At 43.2% G+C, this 26,495-nt stretch overlaps 1 protein-coding gene across 6 annotated transcripts in view; it reads left to right on the forward strand.

Annotated features, from left to right (window-relative positions):
• Nucleotides 1–26,495, forward strand: part of sema5ba (sema domain, seven thrombospondin repeats (type 1 and type 1-like), transmembrane domain (TM) and short cytoplasmic domain, (semaphorin) 5Ba) — a 395,686-nt gene that overhangs the window by 286,827 nt on the left and 82,364 nt on the right. For all 6 annotated transcript variants that reach the window (XM_069934791.1, XM_069934794.1, XM_069934796.1 and 3 more), the window contains one exon: nucleotides 2,344–2,525. In XM_069934791.1, coding sequence (XP_069790892.1) covers nucleotides 2,344–2,525 — 182 coding nt within the window. The remainder of the gene's footprint in view (nucleotides 1–2,343; nucleotides 2,526–26,495) is intronic.

Consider the following 26,495-nt stretch of genomic DNA (forward strand, 5'->3'; position numbering starts at 1 on the left):
CCTAGGGGTACCTTGGAATTTAAAAATGCAAGAGGAGGGCCAGAACTGCTGTTTATTGGCCAGGGATAAATGCTGACCTTGACAGGATGGTTTCAAGCTGTGAGACCTGTTTGAAACATCACACAAAGCAGACAAAGGAACCCATGATAATAACTGACGTACCAGCAGAACCGTGGGAGAAAGTTGGGACTGATCTGTTCTACATGGATGAAAAGAAATACTTGCTGGTATTGATTATTTATCAATCTATCTGGAGATTGCACTGCTTCCTAATGTGTCTACTGCTTCAAGTATATGATATTGATCTTTGCAAGACATGGAATTCCTCAAATTGTCTGCAGTGACAATGGACCATGCTACAGTTGTAGAGAATTCCAGAACTTTACAGAAGAGTATGATTTCCAACTTGTGTCCTTTGCATCCACCGTCAAATGGTAAAGCAGAGAAAAGAGGTCACATAAACAGTTGTTCAAGAAAGCACTAGACAGTGGCTCTGATCTATATCTAGGTCTATTGAGTTACAGAGGTTCACCACTTGAACATGACATGTCACCTGCTGAGCTTCTGATTGGACTCAGACTCTTCTTTCTCTCTTTGGCTTGGCTTCGCAGACGAAGATTTATGGAGGGGTAAATGTCCACGTCAGCTGCAGGCTCGTTTGCGGCTGACAAGTCCGATGCGGGACAGACAGACACGGTTGCAGCGGTTGCAGGGGAAAATTGGTTGGTTGAGGTTGGGTGTTGGATTTTTCCTCCTTTCTCTTTTGTCAGTGAGGTGGGCTCTGCGGTCTTCTTCAAAGGAGGTTGCTGCCCGCCAAACTGTGAGGCGCCAAGATGCACGGTTTGAGGCGATATCAGCCCACTGGCGGTGGTCAATGTGGCAGGCACTAAGAGATTTCTTTAGGCAGTCCTTGTACCTCTTCTTTGGTGCACCTCTGTCATGGTGGCCAGTGGAGAGCTTGCCATATAACACGAACTTGGGAAGGCGATGGTCCTCCATTCTGGAGACGTGACCTACCCAGTGCAGTTTGATCTTCAGCAGCGTGGATTCGATGCTGTCGGCCTCTGCCATCTCGAGTACTTCGATGTTAGGGATGAAGTCGCTCCAATGAATGTTGAGGATGGAGCGGAGACAACGCTGGTGGAAGCGTTCTAGAAGCCGTAGGTGATGGCTGTAGAGGACCCATGATTTGGAGCCGAACAGGAGTGTGGGTATGACAACGGCTCTGTATACACTAATCTTTGTGAGGTTTTTCAGTTGGTTGTTTTTCCAGACTCTTTTGTGTAGTCTTCCAAAGCCACTATTTGCCTTGGCGAGTCTGTTGTCTATCTCGTTGTTGATCCTTGCATCCGATAAAATGGTACAGCCGAGATAGGTAAACTGGTTGACCGTTTTGAGTTTTGTGTGCCCGATGGAGATGTGGGGGGGCTGGTAGTCATGGTGGGGAGCTGGCTGATGGAGGACCTCAGTTTTCTTCACACCACACATCCCTACTCCATAGACCTAAACAAGAGCCAAGATGTTGAACAGAAACAAAAGCATCTGCAAGGGAGACAAAAGGAAAACTATGACAAATCAGCAAGAAGCTTACGGCCATTGGCACAACATAACACAGACTCAGAGATTCCAACACTTAGGACAAAAGGACTACTGTTCTGAGAGAAGTAAATTCAAGATCCAACAAGAGGTGGTGTCTTTAGAAAGCAGCCTCTATCCTCAAGGACCCCCACTATCCAGGCCATTTCTTCTTCACTCTGCTACCATCAGGAAAAAGGTACAGGAGCCTGAAGATGAGCACTAAGAACACAAGGCCAGCTTCTTTCACTTAGCTATCAGATTCCTGAATGAACAATGAATCACAGATACTGCCTTACTTTGCTTTTTCTTGCAATATTTTTATTTTGTTAGGTGGCTTATGTAAATGTTTGCACTGTGGTGCTGCAGCAAAACAACAAATTTCATGATGTTCATGACAATAAATTCTGATTCAGATTCTGACAGTACTTTGGATCAGTCTATGATTAGCGTACTAAGGTCAATATATTCTTGATTAGTGAGTGCTTCAAAGGTTATGCAGAGAAGGTGGGAGAATGGGGTTAAGAGGAAAAGTACATCAACCATGGCTCGAGTGGCAGAAGAGACTCAATGGGCCAAAGCATTTATCCTGTGGGTCAGGTCCAATGGGAGAGCTGGCATAAAACTCAGCATGTCAAATAGTTTCTATGTCTGTGGTAACAATTCATATGTTTTTATGAAGGTTGCAAGGGTCCAAATATAAATGCTAAGTTTATTTTGAACTATGTTTGGACCATTTAATGGTTGGGCCTTTATATTTTGATTTAGGTAAGGAACCTCACAGTGGATGGTGGATTTGGACCTTGGGCTCCATGGCAAGTATGTGAGCACACAGACAAGGAAGCAGCGGGATCGTGCATGTGCCGTTCCAGGTCATGTGACAGCCCTGCTCCACAGTGCGGAGGTCAAGATTGTGATGGAGCTAGAACTGAGGTGTCAAACTGCTCAAGGTATGAGGAGACATTGGGTCGGCGTGGGGAAATTGTAGGTAAAGATGCCAGTTTTTATCTGCTGAGTTCAGTTTATGGGAGTCTTGTCTTTGGGCTCAGATCTCAAGCTTTGACCCTGAGCTTGAAGTCCTTCCTCACGCAGAGAAAGGTGAGAGTGTGGAATGAGCTGCTTGCAAAATTAGCGAGCTCAATTTTGGCATTTATGAAACATTTGGATAGGTGCATGGATGGGAGCAAATCAATGGAACGAGGTAGAATAATAGTTTAGCACAGACTATATGGGCTGAAGGGCCTGCTTCTATGCTGTAGGATCCTATGGTTCTGAGTATAATTCAATCCTCTAATATTTTGTCAGAGTTGCTAACCACCATATAAGCTAATAAATGGTGGCACAGTTAGCGCAATGCTGTTAAAGCAGCAAGAACCTGGATTCGAATCCAGCACTGTCTGTAAGAAGTTTGCACGTTCTCCCCGTGCCTGCGTGGGTTTCCTCCCAGTGTTCCGGTTTCCTCCCACCCTCCAAAAACATGTGGGTTTGTCGGTTAATTGAGTGTAATTGGGCAACACGGGCTCATGTGGCAGAAGGACCTGTTAACATGCAGTATATCTAAATTTAAATTTGAAACTAAAGGGTAGGTTAAACGTTTTCAGAGCAAATTTTCAGGATCCATGGCATATTTGAGAAGAATCAACGATTCGCGTGCTGGTCAGCTATGACAAACTATGAATGTAGCAGTTTTTTTGAGAACTTTGCAAATTGGAGCTGAAACCTTCTCCAGTCAATATGTTCATGGCTAATCATCAACATTCAGTCCCCTCTTCCAGCTTTCTCCACATGTTGCATGATCTCTTTCACTCTTAAGAATTGCATCCAATCTTTCTTGAATATATTGAATTATTTGGGTCAATTGCTTTCTGTGGTAGAGAGTCAGAGGTTCGCAGCACGCAAACAGGCCCTTTGGGCCAACTTGTCTGTTCTGTTCAAGTTGTCCACCCAAACTCAGCCCATTTTCCTGCGCGTAGCCCATATCCATCTCAATTTTTCTTATTTGTATTTTGTATGTTACATTGTCCCCGCTGCTACCACTTCCTCGGGTAGCTCTTTCCTTATACCATTACCATCTGTGTGAATCTATGCCCTCTAGTTTTAAAAATTCAGTCTAATTTTAGATTCCTCGATCCTGCGGGGAAAAAAAAAGATTGTGGTTGTTCATCTTATTTCGGATGATTTTATAAACCTCTATCATACTCTTCCCCACTCTTTAGCCTCCTGGGCTCCTGGGAGAATAGTCCCAGCCTATACAGCCTTTCCTCATAACTCGTCTATTAACCTCCATAGTCTTCTTGTGAATCTTTACTGCACCCTTTCCAGTGTGTAGTGACATCTTTCCTTTAGCTGGGTGAACAGAAAGATGCACAAAACTCCAAGTGCAGTCTCACCAACATCTTGTACATTTATTACATGATGTTCCTGGTCCTGCCTGTACTGAATGCTCTGCCTCCTTCACCACTACCTGCTTCGTTACTTTAATGGAACTATGTACCTGTATCCCAAAGTCTCTCTGTTCTATAGAACCCTCTGGGGTATTACCATTCTCTGTTTAAGTCTTAACCTTCTTTAACCTTTAGAAGGTGCAAGTTAAGTTCCATCTCCATTCCTTTAACCACGTTCCCAATTTATCTAGATCAATGATTTTCAAACTTTTTCTTTCCACTCACATACCACCTCAACTAATCCCTTGCTAAATCACATAGCATTTATGGCATAGGGATATTTTAAAGTGGTATGTGAGTGGAAAGAAAAAGTTTGAAAACCACTGCTCTAGATCCTGTTGTAATCTCATTGACCAATGTCTTATAAGGCCTTAGCTTTAAATCTTTGCTTTCATATTCTAGCCCAGGGGTGTCAAACTCAAATTCATAGAGGGCCAAAATTTAAAACTTGGACTAAGTCGTGGGCCAAACTAAATATTTATTGAAATTTTTCAACAATATCTGGATGTTTTCTCTTCTTTCAACATATGTAATGTTAAACTTTTTCTTATTAAAATAAATGTTTAATAATAGTTTTGGTTAATCTCTTTCCAGAAGAAGCATTAACAAATGAGAAATAAAATATTCAATAAATAATATTTCTTATTAGCCTTTAAGCTCCTTTTAAATGTATTTTTTTTCATAAGCCAACAAGTCAAAAAAATAACAACTTGCTTCAATGAAAATCCAATCTTTCAACTATGAACAGTCCAAAGTTAACCAAAGAAAATATTAATCCAAGCTTAGCTTGCTACACTGTGATTTACTCTGATGCACCTGGGTCTAAAGCAGATACTTGGCATCTCTTCTTAGATGCAAGTTCATCAAACTCTGGGGTCAGAGTTTGCCTCCCACCTGTCTTGAAAGGTCCTGTTTTCTGTCTTTCGTTTGGCCATTTTTCGTAAGGGGTTTATTACATGTGAGTTGGGCGACAGGTCGCAGATGTTAATGAAAGTAAACAGAGGAGGTGGGGGTGATTAGCGGGCTGACGGGCCGGCGCCAATGCATTTGCAAAGCATTCTGGGATTTGTAGTATTAGCTGTGCATGCGCTATACTGGCGCAGCAGCTAGCGGGCCAGCTCTAATACATATTTGATATGATCTTGCGGGCCAAATATAATTACATCACGGGCCAAATTTGGCCCGCGGGCCTGAGTTTGACATGTGTGTTCTAGCCCTCTCGAAATGAATACTAACATTGCATTTGCCTTCCTCGCTACCGACTAAATCAGCAAGTTTATGGAATCCTAAACGTACACCCGAGTAACTTTGGACTTCCATTTTCCGAATTCTCTTCCCATTTAGAAAATAATCTATGACTTTATTCTCTCAACCAAAGTGCACGACCATACACTTCTCAATGCTGTATTCTATCTGCTACTTGTTTGACCATTTTCCCATTCTGATCAGGTCCCTCTGCAGACTCCCTACTTCCTTAACATTACCCACCCCTCTACCTATCTTTGTAACATCTGCAAACTTGGCCACAAACCAGAGTGAAGAGGGCACAGCCTGGGTGGTGGCGGTTCTTCAGGATAGAGCCTGCTTTCTTAAGACACCGCCTCTTGTAGATGTCCTTGATAGAGTAATGTCTGGTGCTTGTGATGTCACAGGCCAAGTTAATGACCTTCTAGAATTTTTTTCTTGTCCTTAGCATTTCGCACTTCTGTACCAGACAGTGTTGCAACCAGTCAAAATGTTCTCCACAGTCCACCTGTCGAAGTTTCGAGAGTCTTCAGTGAAATATCAAATCTCCTCAAACACCACACAAAGTAAAGCCACTAGTGAACTTTCTTCGTGATTGCATCGACATGGAGGCAACCAGGACAGATCCTCGGAGGTGTTGACACATAGGAATTTGAAGTTCTTGACCCTCCCTACTACTGACTTCCTCCTGAAGTCGACAATCATCTCCTTAGTTTTGCTAATGTTGAAGGCAAGGTTGTTGGTGTGACACCACTCCACTCGCTGATCTATCTCTCTCCTGTACCCTTCCTCATTGCCATTTGTGATTCTGCCAACAACTGTGATGCCATTGGCAAATTTTGTAGATAGCATTGGAATTGTGCCTGACCACACAGTCATGGGTGTATAATGAGTAGAACAGTGGGCTAAGCAAACATCCTTGGGGTGTGCCTGTGTTGATAGTCAGTGAGGAGATGACATTATTTCCAATTTGTACTGACTCTGGTCTTCTGATGAAGAAATCAAGGATCCAGTTGCAGAGGGGGGTACAGAGGCCTTGAGTGTGTAGCTTCTTGACCAGCACTGAGGGAATAATGGTATTGAAAGCTGAGCTGTAGTCGATGAAGAGCAGCTGCATGTATGAGTTGCTGCTTTCAAGGTGATCCAGAGCTAAGTGGAGAGCCAGCAATATTGCATCTGCTGCGACGATTGTGACGATAAGCAAATTGCAGTAGGTCCAGACCTTTTGCTTAGGTAATTCTGGCCATGACCAATCTCTCAAAGCATTTCATCACAGCAGAAGTTAGTGCTACTGGTTGATAGTCATTGAGGCAGCTCTCACTACTCTTCTTGACGGTTCATAGGGTTAGATTAATCCTTGAGTATGTTTATATAGGTCGGATCCTCTAGTCTCACATGTGTTGTGTTGGTGGTAATTCATTAGTCTTCTTCATGTTGGCCTGATTGAAATCCCTACAATGATGGGGAAGGCATCGGGATGAGCTGTCTCATGGCTACCAATCACAGTGCTCAGTCCCTCCAGTGCCAGCATAATGTTAGCCTGGGGCAGAATGTACACTGCGACCAGGATGATGGCGGTCAACTCCCTCGGCAGGTAGAATGGGTGACACTTGATTGCTAGATGTTCCAGGACAGGAAACCAGGACTGGGAGATAACCATCTCATTTGTGCACCACCATGAATTGATGATGACACAAATGCTGCCTCTCCTGGCTTTTCACTCAGTGCAGTGGAGGGTATAGCCCACGGACTGTAGCGCTGTGTCCGGAATGTCCTCATTTAACCATGTTTCTGAAAAGCACATCGCACAGCACTCCCTGATGTCTCTCTGACGTTGTAATCTAGCAGGGAGTTCATTCAGTTTGTTCTCTATGGATTGTACAATGTCTGGGAGGATGGTAGGGAGTGGAAGCCGCAGAGCTCGGTATCTTAGCTTAACCTGTAGACTTGCTGAGTTTCTCCAGCAATTTTATGTAAACTGCAATCATAATGCCTACAGCCATTCTTGTTTAACTGCATGGGAATATATTAGTGAATTTAACTAGTAGCTTGGTCAAAGAGGTAAGTTTGAGAACAGGCATCTCAATGAGCAAAGTACAATGTGGAGAAATATGAGGTCATCTATTAGAGCAGCAAGAATTCCTTTAGTTAAAGGATTGAGGGGGATTGAGTTCAGGAGCCATGAGGTAATGTTGCATCACTATAAACCTCAGGGTAAGACCCAGAAAGACTATAGTGCTCTGTTCTGGTCAACTCACTATTAGAAAGGATGTAGAAGTTTTAGAGAGGGTGCAGGGGAGATTTATCAAAATGCAACAGAGGATGAGAAGCAACTTAATACAGGTGCATATAATTATGAGAGGCATAGATGCATAGGCAGCTAGCACCTTTTTCCCAGAACAGCAATGACAAATACTAGAAGTGAGTGGAGGAACGTTAAAGGGAGATTAAGATTTTTACTCAAAGACTGGTGGGTGCCTTGAATGCATTGTTGGGGGTGCTTTTGGGGGCTGATACATTTAAAAGACTCTTAGATAAGCACAAGTATGTAAGAAAATGGAGGGTAATAGGTGTGATTTAGGGCAGGGTTAGATTGATAATGGAATAAGTTTATTTAGGTTGACACAATGCTGTGGGCTGAATGGCCTGTACTGTGCTGTTCTGTGTTCAAAGTTGGTGAATTTTTGGAATTCCGTCCGCAACAGGAGCGCTGTGAAAACTCTGTCACTGAGTGTATCCAAAACTCAGATAGTTTCTGGATATTAGGGAAAAGAAAGGGGTATGGGAATTGGGCAGGAATTGGGAGAAGATCAGAGCAAGCATGGGGCTGAATGACCTCAAAAGAACCATAGAGCACTGCAGCCCAGAAACAGGTCCTTTGGCCCATCTAATCTCTGCTGAACTCCTTATTCTGCTGAGTCCCAATGACCTGCACCCAGACCATATCTCTTCATACCCTCCCATCCATGAACCAATCCATATTTTTCTGTAATGTCAAAATTGAGCCCGCTTTCACTTCAGTTGGCAGCTCGTTCCACATTCTCACTACTCTGTGTGAAGAACTTCCCCCTAATGTTCCCTTTAAACATCTCACCGTTCACCATTAACCCATGTCCTCTAGTGCTTGTCTCACCCAACCTCAGTAAAAAAGCCTGCTTCCAGTTACTCTATCATCCTCCTATAATTTTGAATCATGGAATCATACAGCATAGAAATGACCTCTTTTCGGCCATCTTGTCTATACTATCCCATTCACATGTAGTTTCTTTCCCACTTTTACCAGATTCTTGAACAAGATCTCTTAATCTCACAAAACATTGTCTCATCATTACCCTTTCACCATTTATTAACAGTAATTTTTTTGACGCTAGATTATGCACCTATTTAATTGCAGTACTGATGTATGGGTTACTCCCTTTACTTCCTGTGGATGCCACGTGACCTGCTGAGTTTATTCAGCACATTTGTGCATTGAACTCAACCCCAGCATCTCCAGACTTTCTTGTTTAACATTATTAATATGGTGCCATTCTCAAATTGAGAAAGAGAAGCATTGCCGCTGCCTCCTGAGTAAGCATAAGCTCTGTAGTCACACAGCAATGAACCTGAACTACCACCTCCTTAGCCCTTGGTTCCAAGCCCCTGAAGTGCTAGGACATTGTCGGTGCCCAAGACCCTTCGGGAGCTTTGCTCGCTGTGTGCCTTGTGGGACATGAGTCTTTTTCATTTCTATTACTCTCAGTCATATGACCATCGGGGGAAGCAGGACAATTCATTTCAAAATGAACAATTGAGCAAACATGAGAGTTAAAGCTAGATTACAAGTTGTTTAATGTGTTCACATTGGATTCAATTTACGTCTTGTGGAGGAATCGCCTTCTCTTTTGCCTGCTACATCTGGTAACATTACTGCATAACCTTTGATATTATACCTCGGGTAATAACCACTGAATTAAATAGTGTTCACCTGATGCATTCTGATCAACGAGGACGGATGCTGATTTCAACAGCATAAGGCCGCTGTTAGTGTTCTGCTGTCTGTGTTCACCTGACTTTGCACACATTCAAAAGTTCAAAGAAGCACTCCTGACCCTTGCTGCTGCCCATGTGAAATTTGCACGTTCTCCGTGTGACTGTGTGAGTTTTGCCCGGTTTCATCCTGCATCCAAGGCAGCACGGTTGCCGTAGCGGTTAGCGCAACACCTTTACAGTGCCAGCGATTGGGACTGGAGTTCATATACTGTGCTGTCTGAAAGGAGTTTGTACGTTCTCCCCATGTCTGTTAGGGTTTTCCCCCGGTTTCCTCTCACCATTTGAAACGCACTAGGGTTGTAGGTCAATTGGGCAGCAAGGGCTCGTGAGCCAAAATGGCCTGTTTTTAAATTAAAATTCCAAAGCTATGCTGATTGTTAGGTTAATTGGCTGTTGGAAAATAGATAAGTGGCTCGTGGGAGAACCAAGGATGTGTAAATGGGTCAGCATGATGTGATCAGGAAGCCTTCAGCACCCTTCTTGAATCCCAGCTCTGACACTTGCAGATCCTGGAATGTGGAGCCCAAAACAAACTGTTGGAGGTGTTCAATGGGTCTTGTAGAAGGGTTCTATCTCAAAAGGTGGAGCATTCTTTTTCTCCCACTGATGCTGTTCGACTCACTGATTTCCTCCAGGAGATTTATTTTTATTGTAAAAACCTATCTGGTTCATTCATGCCCCACAAGTGGAACACATTTACTAGAGCATCCTGACCCAATTTCACCCTAATGTGACCATAGGCACATACCATGTGGTTGGCTCTTCTTAAAAAAAAAGTCCTTCTGAAATGGTTGTCAACATCGCTGCCACTTCAAGGGGTAATTGGGGATGGCCAATAAATGCTGGTCTTGCTAAATGATGCTCAGATTGTGAAAAATTAACGTTAGAAAGGACAGAAGATTATTTCCTCAACTTGAGAAGATATACAAGATAGAAATCGTAACCTCCAATGAGGGGTATTCAGAACAAAGGTTAAAAAATTCTGTTGCTGATGTTGAGGGAGTATTGTCATGTACATGAGAACAATGTACAGATGCAATAGAATTATTACTGGCGGCACCTGCATGGTTATGTAAAACACGAGCAAACAATAAGTACAAGTTAAATTACAACAATACGGAATCAGAATTTATTGACAGTTCACAAAATTCGTTCTGGAGTAGCACTATTAGTGCAAACATTGCTATAAATTACACACAAAAAAATAGTGCAAAAAGAAGAGGAAGGGAGGTCATGTCTGTGATTCATTGTCTGTTCAGAAATCAGATGGCATAGGGGAAGAAGCTATCTTTGAGCTGCTGGGTGTTCATCTTCAAGCTCCTGCACCTCCTTCCTGATGGTCTGATGTGAAGAGGGCATTCAAAACAAGAGGGGAAAAAAGATAATAAAAAGATAAACAGAAAAATGTTCACAGTTGGTGGAGAAAAAAAAGCACTGTTTTAATGGAGCGGACACACCTTTGGTGGTCCTGGAGTAGTTTTCTGGTTAGGGAAGGATGGGAATCTTCGAGACCATGATAGCAGTGGGAAAATAATTGTCTTGAACCTAGAGGTGCTGGACTTCAAACTTATGTGCCTTCTGCCTGAAGGTAGCAGCTAGGAAAAAAAAAAGTATAACCAGCGTGACAGGGATCCCCTATGATGTCGGTTGCTTTTTTTGAGGTAACACTGCACTTAGATATCTTCAGAAGATGAGAGGTCAGTGCTGGTTCTGCCACTTTCTGCATTTCCAGGCATTTGAGTTTTCAATCAGTTGATACCTCCATAATTAGTTCGTATCAGGCAGCCCCTCAAGCACATCCAGAGCTCAGCTCCTCCCAAAATTCTGCAGGGACTTGGCTCAAAATCATAACATTGAGGCAGAAAGCGTTGAGCTCGTGAGGGAGAGCATGTGGAACACACACAGTTCCACCAAAGTGGTCTGCCTCCCTTCCTAAGAACCATTTATTCTGATTTTGCATCAGTGATTTAAAAAAAGCAGAATGCTCATTTCAAGAACACAGCTGTTGATTTTCTAACCGGTTGTTTGAAGAACCTAGGCTGAGGAATTTCGAGTGTAACGGCTACTCAGGACAGACACTGGACCCTCGGAGGCTACTTTTACCAGGACATTGACAGAGAGCATGGAGCGACTCTTTGTGCCAGATTCCCTTCCACCCGTGGAGATCCGAGCGGCACCTGAAATGGCAGGAACCTGATTGGCCTGTTCCGTTAAAATGTTGGAAATGCAGTTTGGCCCTTGCGACAAATCATTTTTTACACCATGTGATTTTCAATGAATTTTTAAATCCATAATAAGTGTGCTGCCAAGATAGCATGCAAATCTAATCTTTCAACATCTCAGTGCTCATAATGATAAATCAATAAATCAATCAAATCAAAACAAGTGTGCTGTCGGATTGTGGCTTTGTTCAGAACAACATGCATTTAATATATTGCAATGAGGACTAAAATTCCCAACATTGATTCACCTGCCCTTTACATCACTTGTGTGGATCTGTGTCAGCTATGTGGAGCTAAACACAATTTGCACACCCAGTCATGGATTCACAAACAAGAACATGTACTGTATAAAAACAATTTGCATTTACAATCAGCAGTTTGTTAGTTTGCACAGGATTCGGATGTGGCACATCCCCAAGGATCTTACAACAGAGGCTCGTGAGGCCATTTAAATTAAAAAAAAATTAAATTTAGACATACAGGCATGCAGCATGGTATCAGCTCCTTTCAGCCCATGAGCCCTTGGTGGAAAATTACACCCAATTGACTTTCAACACCTGATATGTTTTGAATGTGGGAGGAAACCAGAGGAAAACCTGAGGAAACCCATCCAGGCACAGGGAGAACGTAAAAACTCCTTTCCGACAGTGCAGGATTTGAACACCAGTTGCTGGTGTTGTAACAGTGTTGTGCTAATCTCTACACTAACTGTGATGCCTCTTTACACTAACCATACTACTCCTCTGGACTAACCGTGCTGCCCCTCCTCACTAACCATGGCCCACCTCTAAGCTAACCATGCCAGCCCTCTACGCTAAACATGCTGCCCCTGTACATTGATCGAAATGCCCCTCTATGCTAACCGTGCTGCCCCTCTGCACTAACTGTACTGGCTCTCTATGCTAACTATGCTGCTCCCCTGCACTAACTGTGCCACCCCTCTACACTAACCGTTCCACCTTCTACACTAACCATGCTGCCCTTCTACCCTAACCGTGCTGCTCCTCTACACTAACTGTGTCCCTTGACACTAAACGTGCTGCCCCTCTACAATAACTATGCCACCCCTCTAGACTAACTATTCTGCCCCTCTACACTAACCATGCTGACTCTCTGCACTATCTGTCCTGCCCCTCTACACTACTCATGCCGCCTCTCTACATTAAACGGCTGCCCCTCTACACAAACTGTCCAGCCCCTCTACATTAACTGGCTGCCCCTCTACACTAACACGCTTCCCCTCTACACTAACCGTGCCATCCTTCTACATTATCTGTGCCACCCCTCTACACTAACCATGCTGCCTCTGTACGCTGACTGAACTACCCCTCTATGTTAACTGTTCTACCCCTCTACACTAACCTTGCTGCCCCCCTACCCTAATGCGCAGCCCCTCTACATTAACTGTGCTGAATCTCTACACTAACTGTGCTGCCCCTCTGCCTTAGCCTTGCCACCCCTCCACGCTAACCATGCCGCCCCTCTATTATAACCATCCCATCCTTCTACCCTAACCATTCTGACTCTCTGAGCTAACCGTTCCACTGCTCTACACTAACCGTACTGCCCCTGTAACTGACTGAACTACCCCTCTACATTAACTGTGCCACCCCTCTACACTAACCATGCCGCCCCTCTACACTGACCATGGCGCCTCTCTGCACCAACCGTGTGGCCCCTCTACATCAATCGGGCTGTCCCTCAACACTACCCGTCCCACCCCTCTACACTGACCGTGCTGCCCCTCTGATTGACCATGCCGCCACTCTCTGCTAATCGTGCATCCTCTCTACACTAATTGTGCCGTCCCTTTTGGAAGACAGTTAAGAGTTAACCACTTCATCATGGTTTGGAGTAGGGTAAAGCACAACTTCTATTCACATACAATGTATATATCTTGAATTAACAACAAAAATAATAAACTCAATGAATCAGGCAGCATCCATAGGGGCAAAATGATGCTTAATGCTTGTGTTCTGACCGTGTATCAGGTCCTGCTGAGACCTGGGTACTGATTTTCAACCCAAAAGTTGACCATGACTTTGCCTCCACGGATGCTGCCTGATTCCTCCAGTAGTTTGTGTTTGCACTAGCTTCCAGCATTTACAGTCTTCAACTCTTGTTAATATCTCATTTGCATCAATATAGTCAATAAAATCTTCAACTTAATCCCAAAATAGGTTTAGAAAGCTAAAAGTAGCCAGGACCCTTGAGGAATTTGAAGATGGCAGGAAGGAGCTATAGCAGGGGATTTGGAAATCAAAATAGGTTATGAAATCCCCTTGCTGAATCGGATTAAAGAGAAACCCACGGTATTTTAGGATTATAATATTTTGAGTGGCGTAGATAGGGTAGATTGTCAGAATCTAAAACAATCTTCTGGAAGAACTGAGCAGTCAAGCATCATGTTCGGGAGAAAAAATGGTTGGATGTTTCGGGCTGGAGCACTTCAACAAGATTGGGAATTTGGGTTTATTGTCAGAGTACATATATGGCATCACATACAACCCTGAGATTCTTTAGCTTCCAGGCCAGGAAGGTAGTGCAAACAAAAACTATACACAATGCACACATGTAAACAAATAAAGAAATGTCAACAACTGCCTGTGCTGTGCAATGCAATGAGGAAAAAAAATCAATAAAGTGCAAAAGTAAGACTCCTTATATGAGTCCCTGATTAAGTTTATGGTTAAGGAGTCTGATGGTGGAGGGTTAGAAGCTGTTCCTGAACATGGTGGTGCAAGTCTTGTGGCACTTATACCTCTTTCCTGATGGTGGCAGTGAGAGCAGAGCATGTGCTGTGTGGCATGGATCTTTGAAAATTGCTGCTGCTCTCTAATGGCAGCGTTCCCTGTAGATGTTCTTGATGGTGAGGAGGGTTTTGCCTGTGATGTTCCTGGGCTGTGTCCATTACCTTTTGCAGGGCTTTGCACTTAGTGGTATTTAGAGAAGGAATACATTCTCAATCTTGTTGAAAGGTTTCAACCTGAAATATCAACCATTCTTTATCTTTTCCTGATGCTGCTTGACTCAGAGTTCCTCAAGCATATTGTATATAGCTTCAGGTTCCATAATCTGCAGACTTCTATGTATTTCCAGGCTGTCATAATCTTTTTTTTTACCCCCAGGGTAAACATGTCAAAGATTAGAGGGCATGCATTTCAGAGGAGGGGGGATTGTTTTGAAGGGAATGTGTGGCGCAATTTTTTTCAGTGTCTCGACCCAAGTTGTCAGTGGTAGTGCTGGAAGCAGATATGAGTGCAATGTTTGAGAGGGCTCTAGATATAAACATGAATGTATAGGGTGTGAAGTGAAAGGATCATGTGCAGGCAGAAGAGATTAGTTTAATTTACACAGAACAATGAACATTACAGCACAGCACAGGCCCTTCAGCCCATGATGTTATGCCGACCTAGGTGAACCTACTCCACAACAATCTAATCCTTCCCTACCTCATACCCATAACCTTCTATTTTTCTTACATCCTCTTGCCTACCAAAGAAACTTTTGAACGTCCCCATTGTACTAGCTTTCACCAGCACCCCCGAGCAATGTATTCCAGGCACCCACCACTCTGCATTTAAAAAAAACATACCTCAGGTATCTCCCTTAAACTTTTCTCCACTCCCTTAAGCAGATGCCCTCTGATATTTTGTCACCCCATTGAAAGATGCTGCCTGCCCACCCTATTTGGCATCATATTTTGCACAGATATTGTGGGCCAAATGGTCTGTTCCTGTGCTGTGCTATTCTGTGCATTATATGTTTGCTGTAACATATAATTGGCCTTGCATCTTTGCCCAAATCAGCTCTGGCTAATTCATTTGGGAGTTTCAAATCCATTTCTGAGACCAAAGCACACGATCTAAGCTGAAACTCCCAACAGTGTACTAAGTGAGTTGCTGTTTTCTGAAGAGATATTAAGCCAAGAGTTATTTTGCCTTTTCAAGTGAATATGAAAGGTCCTCTGGCAGTTAGTTTGGAGGATATTTCTTCCTGCTGTCCGAATGAATATTTGTGCTTGAAACAGATTGATCTGGTCACTGGTCACGTCATGTTGATGGATCGTTGTTTCAATTAGACCAGTTCACATTTATTATACAACAACTGCAAAAACTTCTATTACAAAAAGAACTTTCCTTTGAGGAACTATGACCTCTTTGTTGCTTTGGCTGGTGACCTCAGTATGGACATGATGCAAAGTCCTCCCTGATCTATTTTGCTAATCTATTGCTTCCGGTCGCCCAATCAATAATAGTAATATGCAGGAAGGAGGAAGCAATTTACATGCTCGCAAAATGAATTAGTGAGAAAAATTATGATGGAATTTAAGGAAGGAAGGTGTCAGATTTGGACAAGGAGAATACAATGATGGGGGCAAAAAAGCTTTCTCTGCAAGAGTGGTTTGAATTAGTGGAAGGAAGTGAAATTACTTGGACACATGGAACAACTTTTGAGAGGCAAGAGTTGGTTTGGGGTGAATTGATAGCTTTACATTGGGATCAAACTGATTTTTTTTGTTGACAAAGTACAAGTTGTTGAAGGGTGAAGGATTGAAAAGCAACATTTGTTTTCATTTTAGATGCTTGACAGGTGATATTGGAGACATTTGGGATAATCAGAGGTGAACTCTCACTTGAGTTAGCTCAAAAGTTTTATGTTTGGTGCAGTGTGAACCTCCTTAATGGCAGCCTGTTAGTGAAGAGTTGTCTTCTAAGAGTGTGTAAGTCAGTGGTTTTCAAACTTTTTCTTTCCACTCACATACCACTTTAAGTATTCCCTATGTCATCTCCCACCCTCACCACACTCCTCTCCCCTTTCTCCCTTTTGTTCGGACATCTCTCATGTTCCCCCGCACCTTGATGAAGGACTCAAGCCCAAAACGTTGGTGGCGTATCTTCACCTTTGCTACATAAAGGCACTGTTTGACCTGTGGAGTTGCTCCAGCATTTTTGGGGTTTTTTTCACTTAACCACCAGTGTCAACAGATTCCTGTGTTTTACCTGTGATTAGTAAGGAATTACTTAAGGTGGTATGTGAGTGGAAAAAAATGGCTGAGAACCACTGCTGTAGACCCAATTGTTACTGAAATATTTTGCTTGGGAATAATTGTCTGGCCTATTTCCTTTTGAATTATGAAACCATGCTCATAACAAGTCAATTTAGGTACGATTAAAAGAGTGGTTTTCAAACTTTTTCTTTCCACCCACATACCACTTTAAGTAATCCCTTACTTAATCCCCACAGAGCGCCTATGGCATAGGAATTACTTAAGGTGGTATGTGAGTGGAAAGAAAAGTTTGAAAACTTCTGGTGTAAGTCTTGGTTTACTGGTTGTTGAGTTTGAGAGGGCGGAAGAGACAGGGACTCCCACCGTTTTCAAGGGGCATTAGGTTGAAGACTTGAATTGACAGGGCATAGTGGGCCATGGACCAAGTGTTGGCACATGGGTTAATGTGAGGTCACCAGCCAAAGCTTGAGGGTCAGCATGGACAGTGGGCTGAAGCGCCTCTATCTCTACTGGAAGACTGTAAGTCATGCTGAGGTTATCTGCAATAATCATCCCACCTAGTCCCATCTAAGAAGAGTAGGGATATTACATAATGTGAAAAAAAAATTATTTTATTGCCAACACAGTAGAAGCCAATTCCAGTCATTTTACACCCAAATTAACCCACGACTCCTCTACGTTTTGAAAAGTGGGAGAAAACCGGAGCACCCAGGGAAAACCCATACAGACATGGGAAGAACATACAAACTCATTACAGACAGCGCCAGATTCGAAACTGTCTCTCTGGTGCTGTAATTATGTTACGTTGCTAAAGTGCAGGTACATTGACCCATTGAGATAGATAAGCTGAGAGCTCAGTGACTGGATATGAGAACCTGGAGGTTTGAAATCTACAGATAATGAACAGGAAAACAAATGCAGATGCTGAAATTCTGAAAGAAAGAAAGAAAGAAAACATTGGAAAATACTCAACTGGTCAGGCAGCATCTGTGGAAAGAGAAACTTTAATTTACCATCCACTACCAATCTGGTTTCCTGAATTGTTAAAACAATCACAGAATTTACTAACATGGAAACAGGCTTTTCAGCCCAACTCATCCAAGCTAAGTTGTCTACCTGGGCTAAACCCAGTTGCCAGCATTGGAACCACATGCCTTTTCACCTTTCCTATCCACATACCTGTCTAAATGTCATTTGAATTGAAACTGTCCCCGCTTCTACCACTGCCTTTGGCAGCTCATTCAATCCACTCACCACCTGTGTGGAAAAGGAACCCCTCAGGTCCCTTTTAAATCATCTCTCACACATCTTATATCAGGGGTCCCCAAGCTTTTTGGACCATCAACTCCTTCATGGAAAACTTGATTCCTGATCAACCCTGAGCCCCAGGCTGGAATGGGGGAAGGTGGGGGGTGGGGGGGAAGTGTGGTGGCGACGTGTGAAATGTTTACCCCTCAGATCCTCTTCAAATCTCCTCCCTCATGTGTTAAAACTTTTGCCTCTAGTTTTAGACCCCACCATGCTTTTAAGGTGAGCATGGGAGACACGTGAATCCCATGCAAATGGTCCGTAAACATCCTCCACATTTCTACTGTGCATTTCCCTCAGAACATCTGCTCCCAATTTACTTTCCAGGTTTCTGCCAAATTTTATCGTAGTTAAACCCCCAATTAAACACTTTCCCATTCTGTCTACTCCAATCCTTTTCCATGGATCAGGGGTTGCGTTTGCTGTCACCTAAATAGTCCCCACTAAAAGGCCTGTCACTTGACTAAGTTCATGACCCAGTATTAGATTCAATTTAGTATCTCCTCTCACCAGCTTGTCTACGTACTGTGTCAGGAATCCTTCTTGGACATGCATGTCAAATTCTGCCCCACCTTGAACCTTCTTTAAGGAGGTGCCAGTCAGTACAGGTTGTACCTCTTTAATTTGGCGATGTTGGGACCTGGCCATTGCTGGACTACAGAAAATGTCAGAAAACAGAAATTGACCTCTAAGGGGACACACTATATAAACATATCAAAGGTAGAAGAAAGCTTAAAACAGGAAATAATATTGTGGGGCAGCACAGCCTTTACTGCGCCAGTGATCAGGAAGGGGCTTTGAGTCCTGCACTGTCTGTAAGGGATTTGTACTTAAACTGCAGCAAATTCAAAAGTGCCGGACAACAGAGCGTCGGGTAAGAGAGGTACAACCTGTATTTGGGAAGTTGAAGTTTCCCATAACAACAACCCTTTTTGAACCATTCCAAAATCTGCCTTCTTATCTGCTCCTCTGACGTCCACCCACACTGACTCAGTAGATGATTCTTCCACAATAAGTCTAATTTCTGCAGCTGTGTTACTATCCCTGATTAGCAATGCCACTCTCCCTCTTTTATATCCCTTCCTATTATTCTCTTAAAAAAAATCTAAAACCCAGAACATCCATTGGCTAATCCTATCCTTCCATCAGCCAAGACCCTGTAATGACCTCCACCTTGTATTTCCGTGCTCTAAGTTCATCACCCTTATTCCATATACAGTTCACATGAAAGTAAACATGTTTCAACCCATCTAACTGACTGGATTTATGCCCTCTCCACTGTTTAAATTCTACATTTCAATTTTTTAAATTTAGACAGGCAGCACAATAACAGGCCCTTCTGGCCCATGAGCCCATACTACCCAATACACCAATTAACCTACAGACCCCTTATGTTTTTGGAGGGTGGAAGGACCTGGAGGAAACCCATGCAGACGTGGGGAGAATGTTCAAACTCCTTACAGATAGCACTGGATTCTTCAAAAAGATCTTTTAAGAGACTGTTAGAAGATAGAAATCAACAACATATCACAGGCCCTTCAACTGCCCAAAATTTCCCTATAGCATAACCCTCCATTTTTCTCAGTTCCATGTACCTATCTAATAGACTCTTAAAAAATCCTATTGTACCTGTCTCCACAACTGTTGCTGGTATCGCATTGCACACACTCATTGGAACATAGGAAGTAGGAACAGGAGTAGGCCAAAAATGGCCCATCGAGCCTGCTCCGCCATTCAATACGATCATGGCTGATCTAATTTATGACCTAACTCTACCTACCTGCCTTCTCCCCATATCCCATAATTCCTCTATCATGTAAAAACCATTGCTCTCTGTGTGAAATACGCACCTCTTATATCTCGCCTGTACTTACTACCAAGCACCTTAAAACCTCGTTTTAGCCATTTCAGCCTAGAAAAAGCCTTTGGCCATCCACACGATTGATGCCTCTCATCTTGCACCTCTTTTGGGTCACCCCTCATTCTCCGTCACTCCAAGGAGAAAAGACTAAGTTCACTCAACCTATCCTCATTAGACATGCTCTCCAATCCTTGTAAATATCCTCTGCACTCTCTCTATAGCATCTACATTCTTCCTGTAGTGAGGTGACCAGAACTGAACACAAGATTCCAGTTGGGGGTCAAACTAAGGTCTGAAATAGCTGCAACATTACCTCATGGCTTTGAGCTCAGTCCCATGGTTAATATAGGCCAACACACCATATGCCTTCTTTACAACACCATCAACCTGTGCAGCAGCTTTGAGTGTCCTATGGACATGGACCTCAAGATCTCTCATTTCATCCACACATCTCAGAGTTCTCCCATTAACATTGGTATTCTGCCTTTAAATTTGGCTTTCCGAAATGAAACACTTAACAGTTTTTTGGGTTAAACTCCATGTTCCACTTCTCAGCCCAGCTCTGCATCTTATCAATGTCCCTCACTAGACTATCCACAATACCACTAAACTTTGTGTCATCTTAGGTACACGGAGCTGAGAAAAATGCAGTGTTATGCAGTAGGGAAATTCTGGACGGTTCTTAGAGCAGGTTATTAGGTTGCCACAACACTGTATTGTGCTATAGATTTTAATGCTCTATCCCAAAGATGAACAGGTTTGTTGGTAAATTGGCAGTTTTCAGTTGCCCTGTTGAATAGATATTGGTAAATTCATGGAAATGGGAGATGATGGAACATAAGAACAGAGAAATAGGAGCAGGAATCAGCCATCTGGCCCATCTAGCCTGCTCTGCTATTCAACAATATCATGGGTGATCTGGCCATGGACTCCACTTCCACTCCACTTCCCCACCTTTTCATCAGAACCTGTAATTCCCCAACAATGCAAAAATCTATCCAACTCTGTCTTGAATATATTTAATGAGGCAGCCTCTACTACTTCCTTGGGTCGAGAATTCTGTACTGTCTGGGAAAAACAATTCCTCCTCATCCGAACTTACTTCTCCTGAATCTTGAGTTTGCCCCTTAGTTCGAGTCTCACCAACCAGTGGAAACAACTTTCCTGCCTCTCTCTTGTCTAAATCTTTCATAATTTTATGTTTCGATCAGTTCCCTTCTCATTTATCTGAATTCCAGATGATTCAATAGGCTAACTCCCTCATCTCTGGAATCTGCTGAACCTCCTCTGCATCACCTTCAAAGCCAGTGTATGATGGCTCCAAAGCCAGATGGAAATACAAGACAAATGGTTGATGCAGACTCAGTGGGTTGAAGGGCTTGTCTCTGTGCAGTATCTCACTATGGCTATATAGCAGTAGTGATCTCCAGACACTCACCTCTTCACGCTCCACCGCATCTCTCTTTGGATGAAAAGATTTTTCTCCACCACTCGCCTCATCCTACTTGAAGCCTAGGAGTGGATCCTTCAGAGAAGGAGATCATGGCAGCGGACCAGCGAAAGACTCGGAGGCCGAAGGACTAGCACGAGGCAGCGGACTGATGGAAACTGGCTTGAGAGAACAAGGTATCGGGACCGGGATTTGTGAAGGTGCCGATGGTGAGGTGGGTTCCCGAAGTGGCTGCAGCACTGACGGTTTTCTGATCACATAGCAGGTTCAGATCCAAGAGCTTGTGAACAGACAGGAGGCCATGCAGCTGTAGAGACTACGATAGTACAGGAGGTGGGATCCATGGGTACTCAGTGTCTTTGAAGGACTCGCCTTTTTTTCTTTTTTTCTGAGTAGTTGGACCCTCCTTGCATGCCTTTACAGCAAGAAAAATTTTAACAAATTTTGTATATTTATGTACAGCACAAAAAAAATGAATCTTGAAAATCATTTGCCCATCAAGCATTGTAGTCACACAAGTGGTGAAGAAATTTGGGGTGAAACACAAAAGCTGCTATCTGTGATTCTAGTCAAAACACAGAAATGTTGGAGGAACTCGGCCAATCTCGCAGCAAAAAGATGGAAGGATCTGTGTTAAAGTCTGGGGAGGAAAAGAAGAAGAATTTCTTCCCATTCCCATTCCCATTCTTCCCCCTTTTTCCCCAGCCTTTAACAACTGGAATCTTGTGTTCAGTTCTGGTCACCTCACTACAGGTGCTATAGAGAGGATGCAGAGGAGATTTACAAGGATTGGAGAGCATGCCCAATGAGGATAGGTTGAGTGAACTTAGTCTTTTCTCCTTGGAGTGACAGAGAATGAGGGGTGACCCAAGCTCTTTTCTTGCTCATAGCTTGAGGAACGGCTCAAGCTCAAAACGTCAGTAACATACTTTATTTCCTATGGTGCGGTGAGACTGGCTGAGTTCCTCCAACATCTCTGTGTTTTGACAAGAATTTTAAGGTGGAGGTTTGGCAGAGTGGGGGCCAAGGCCATTAAAGATTTTTTTTTTTAAATTGCTGGACCAAGAGCCAGTGTACCAGGTGGCGGAATGGTGGGCGAAGAGGCAATTGCAAGTCAGCACATGCTTGCAGAGCTTTGGAAAGGGAGAGGGAAGCGTCCAGGTGAGCTGACCTCTCCTTGTCCCAGGCCTGTTGGTTGGAGGAGAGAGTGCATAACAGGAGTAGGATATCGCATGTCCTCATCATTGATCATTAGGCTTCAGTGAAAGAGGAAAGAAAAATAAATACCAGATGGCTTTCATTCCAAATTGAAATGTTTTCTGTCTGTAGCAAACTCAGCGGACGTGTTCAATTAAGTCTGCCCTGTGCATCTGCTGGTGATTATGGCTGCTGTCGATCATGTTACATTTTATCAGCAGTAACCAAAATAAGTTAAAGGGCTTTAAACTAGAAATTACTTGCTGAAACGGCCAACAAATTCTTCTATCTTCTGCTTGATTTTCGGCACTCCTGATGAAAGGGTCAGGCCTGAAATGTCAACTGCCCTTTTGCTTCCTATGGACACTGCATGACCTGCTGAGTTGCTCTAGCACTTTTGTGTATTGCACTCGACCCCATCATCTGCAGGCATTCTTATTTGCCTCTTACCATTCTGCTGTTGGGTTTTTAATCCTTTCTTCACTGAAACATGAAAGTCTGCAGATTATCGTAAAAACACTCAGAAATGCTGGAGCAACTCAGCTGGTCTTTCAGCATCCATAGGAGATAAAGGTATATTACTGACGTCTCGGGTCTGAGCCTTTCTTCAAGGAATAAACAAAGAACAGATAGGTCTCAGAATAAAGACTGAAGACTGGCAAGGGAAGGAGTCCAGACCAACAAAAGGTGTTAATTGGACCTCTCCTCTTATCTTATCCAATTAACACCTTTTGTTGGTCTGGACTCCATCTCCTTCCAGTCTTCAATCTTTATCCTGAAGCCTTTCTGTTTGTTTATTCCAAGAAGAAGGGCTCAGGCCTGAAACAGTGGTAATATAACTTTACCTTCTAAGGATGCTGTGCAACTGGCTGAGTTGCTCCAGCATTTCTGTGTGTTTTTACTTTTATCCACTCTTTGCATGGTCACTTTCTAATCTCCTTCAGCTGTGTCACTGATGAGAAAGCTCCCTTCAGTCTGCCTCTCCTGGAGATAAGCTTTATGAAAGCGGAGCAGAGCCTTGCACTGGCTGGGAGCAACATCTCGCTGGTGAATCTCTTCCCTCTCAGTAATTCTGTCAGGTGTGCAATGAGCAAATGCCTCTATTCTCTGGATGGTGATTGATAATCTATCATGAGTGCAGATATCAAAGGGAATTGCTTGGGCAGCTCCTGGATGGCTTGATAGGCATGGTTATCTTCAGACTTCTGTTTGACATGTGGAGGCAGGCTTTGTCAGTGGAGAGAGGGGAGCACAATACTGTTGAGTGAATGAAAGCACTGGCACGTGTTCAAAACCTCAGGGCATCCACATGTGCTTCGTGACCAATTAAGTGCTTTAGAATTCTAGTAATTGCTTTGCTATCGGAAAACTGGGGGACAATTTTGCATGGATCTGGATCTCAGAGTTCAATAATGTTACATATAATGAATAAAATTTTCAAAAATAAAATAATGTTATATATTTTTTAAAATTTAGACCATGGTAACAGGCCCTTTCAGCCATGATGCCCAATTACACCTAATTAACCGACATGCCTCGGTACAATTTGAATGGTGGGAGAAAATTGGAGCTCCTGGAGGAAACCCACACAGACACGTGCAGAAATTATAAACTACTTTCAGACAGTGCTGGATTTGATCCCTGGTCGCTAGTTCTGTAACAGCGTCGTGTTAACTGCTACGCCAACTGTGCAGCCCTGGGTAAGGTTATAATGCAAAGCAGTGAGGAAACTATTCATGCTCCACAGGTGGGCTGATAAACTGAAGCCCTGACTGCTGTTGATGTGTGACACCAGAGCAGAGAGGACACCACCTGGCCAATGAGTCAACATTACTGAAGTAGGCTTTCTGCAATGCTTGTGGGATCTTCTTGTGCTCAAGTGCCATTGCAAAGTCAAAAGGACTTTACTAGCTAATTAGGAACTTTGGGATGGTCAGTCAGGAACTTGAAAGACCTTGTGCGAATAAAGATAATGTGTTTACTATCACATGCTTAAGTACAGTAAAAGTCCTAAAATCTGGACTGCTTGGGGATTGGGTCGGTCCAGATTTTCCAGATTCTTGGGCAGTACTTGTAAATTTCAAATTTAAGGAGAATAAAGAAGAGATGAACAGGTAAATTTTGACAGTTTATAAATGAAACTCTTTTTCATATAAAATAAAAAGTACAAAACACAAGTAAATATTTATTCATTTATTTCCATGACTTCTGTGCATCTGTGGTGCTTATGCATGCACGCAAAAGCCCGCTAAATTTAAAAATTTGAGAGTTTTCCAGAAGGTCAGATTCCCAGAGTGGTCTGGATTTCTGGCATCTGGAGTTTTGGACTTTTTACTGTACAATGTACATATACACTGAAGTTTTCACTGGTCACTGCCAAACATGAACTCTTTGCCAAAAAAAATCAAATGGTATACATTGAATTACCCCTGTATAGAAAGAGATATCAAATATAAAAGATAGACAATAAATATTCAGTAATAGATAATGCTAGAAAAAAGACAGTGCTTTGATAGTGTAGATGGGTCTTTTTGTGGTCCCAGAGTAGTTTATAGATTGGCAGTAAGAGAAGGCTCAAGGTACCCTGATACCCTGAATGTGTGTGTCTATGTCTCTGTCTTTCTGCCTTGATTTGTTTTGAACCCTTGAGTGTCCACCTGAGATATCTGACAGGGCCACAGGTTAATGTTTTGTCCAAAGGACATAATTTCTGATGGTGAAGTACTCCCTCAACACTGCACCAGTGGCATTTGGTGAGAAAGATCCCCTCTTTTATAGAATATCGGGATGGTGTGGTCTGGGGAAGGATAAAATGGCCTTGCACTCTTTGCAAATGCAGTCTATGGAGCCCTTAGTGTTCATCAGCATGGTGAGGCGCAGGCTGTCCTGTAAATCATATATCATTCAAATAAAGGATTGATAACCAATAAATCAGACAGAGCATGATAAATCTCTTCACTGCACTGCTTGTCTTTTCTGCCTTCGGTAACATTGATAATGTTTTTTTTACAGGAAAGCCGACACCATACAGGGATGGATGGAAGGGGGAGGGCTGATGGGTTGTCTGGCACGGTTCTTTCGAGGACCTGTCTGAAACCTTTATGGCGTAGGAATACCCTTGAGGCTGCTAGGATGCGCTGGTGATGTGAGAGATATCATCCATCTCTGCCTGATGGAGGAAGAAGTGGGCCATTCAGCCCATTGTACCTATGTTAGTTGTTTAAGGGAAAGGGTAGGAAGATCATAAAATATTTCTGAACCCTGTGGCACATGGTGCTGATCTGTTCCCAGCTCCCAGTCAAAAGGAATTAAATTAAATTGAATTATTTATTGTCACGTATAGCTGTGAACTGCTTTGTTCACTGACTTTGTCAACCCATTTTTGAATACCACAAGTAGTGCAATATAAAACCAAAGTGCAGAGCATATTGATACAGAGAAGATTCAAGATTATTTTATTATATTAAAATAATATATGATATTACATGAAATTTCCTTTAGTCTACCATAAGAGAGATAAAGATTCTCTATCAGCAGAAATTGTCCAGCACCCCTTGCAGTCAGAGAAAGAGAAGCAAAAGAGAGTAATTCCCCACAGAGATCCTGAATGTCCATGGTTTTTCCTCCAGTGCTCCTGCAGCCACTCAGCCTTCAATCCGAACTATCAACAATCTGAGCTCCAGATGCACACCTCTGACAAAATCAGGAAGCCTCCAGCACTCTCTTGCATACCAGTTCCGATATTTGGCACCCTTCAGCCATTCTCAAGCCAATCTCCTGCAGTCCGTAGCCTGGTGTGAGTCCTTTAAACTCAGTGGTCAGCAGCCTATATCCTACTTGGCTTCCTCGCCTCGAGTCCCCAACAAACCGTGTGTTCTTCAACCTCAGAGCCCATCACTGGTCTGCTGCCGTGATCTCAATCCCATAGGGTCATCTCCTCTGCTTCTTCTCCAACAGAGTGTGGGGGTGGGGGGAGGGGGTGGTCTCCCTGTTTTATTGGTGCCCTGTGCCAGTCCTCTGCTTCCCTGGAGCCGCTGCCGAACATAGGCGCTGCCATCTATGGCTCAGATCTCACAGTCGCATGATTTAAAAAAGTTCGATTAAAACAGTGCAAAGGCAGAATTGTTTTACTAATGAGAGTTCCAATTAA

This window comes from Narcine bancroftii, chromosome 4 (assembly GCF_036971445.1).
Source record: "Narcine bancroftii isolate sNarBan1 chromosome 4, sNarBan1.hap1, whole genome shotgun sequence".
Classification (NCBI taxonomy): Eukaryota; Metazoa; Chordata; class Chondrichthyes; order Torpediniformes; family Narcinidae; genus Narcine; species Narcine bancroftii.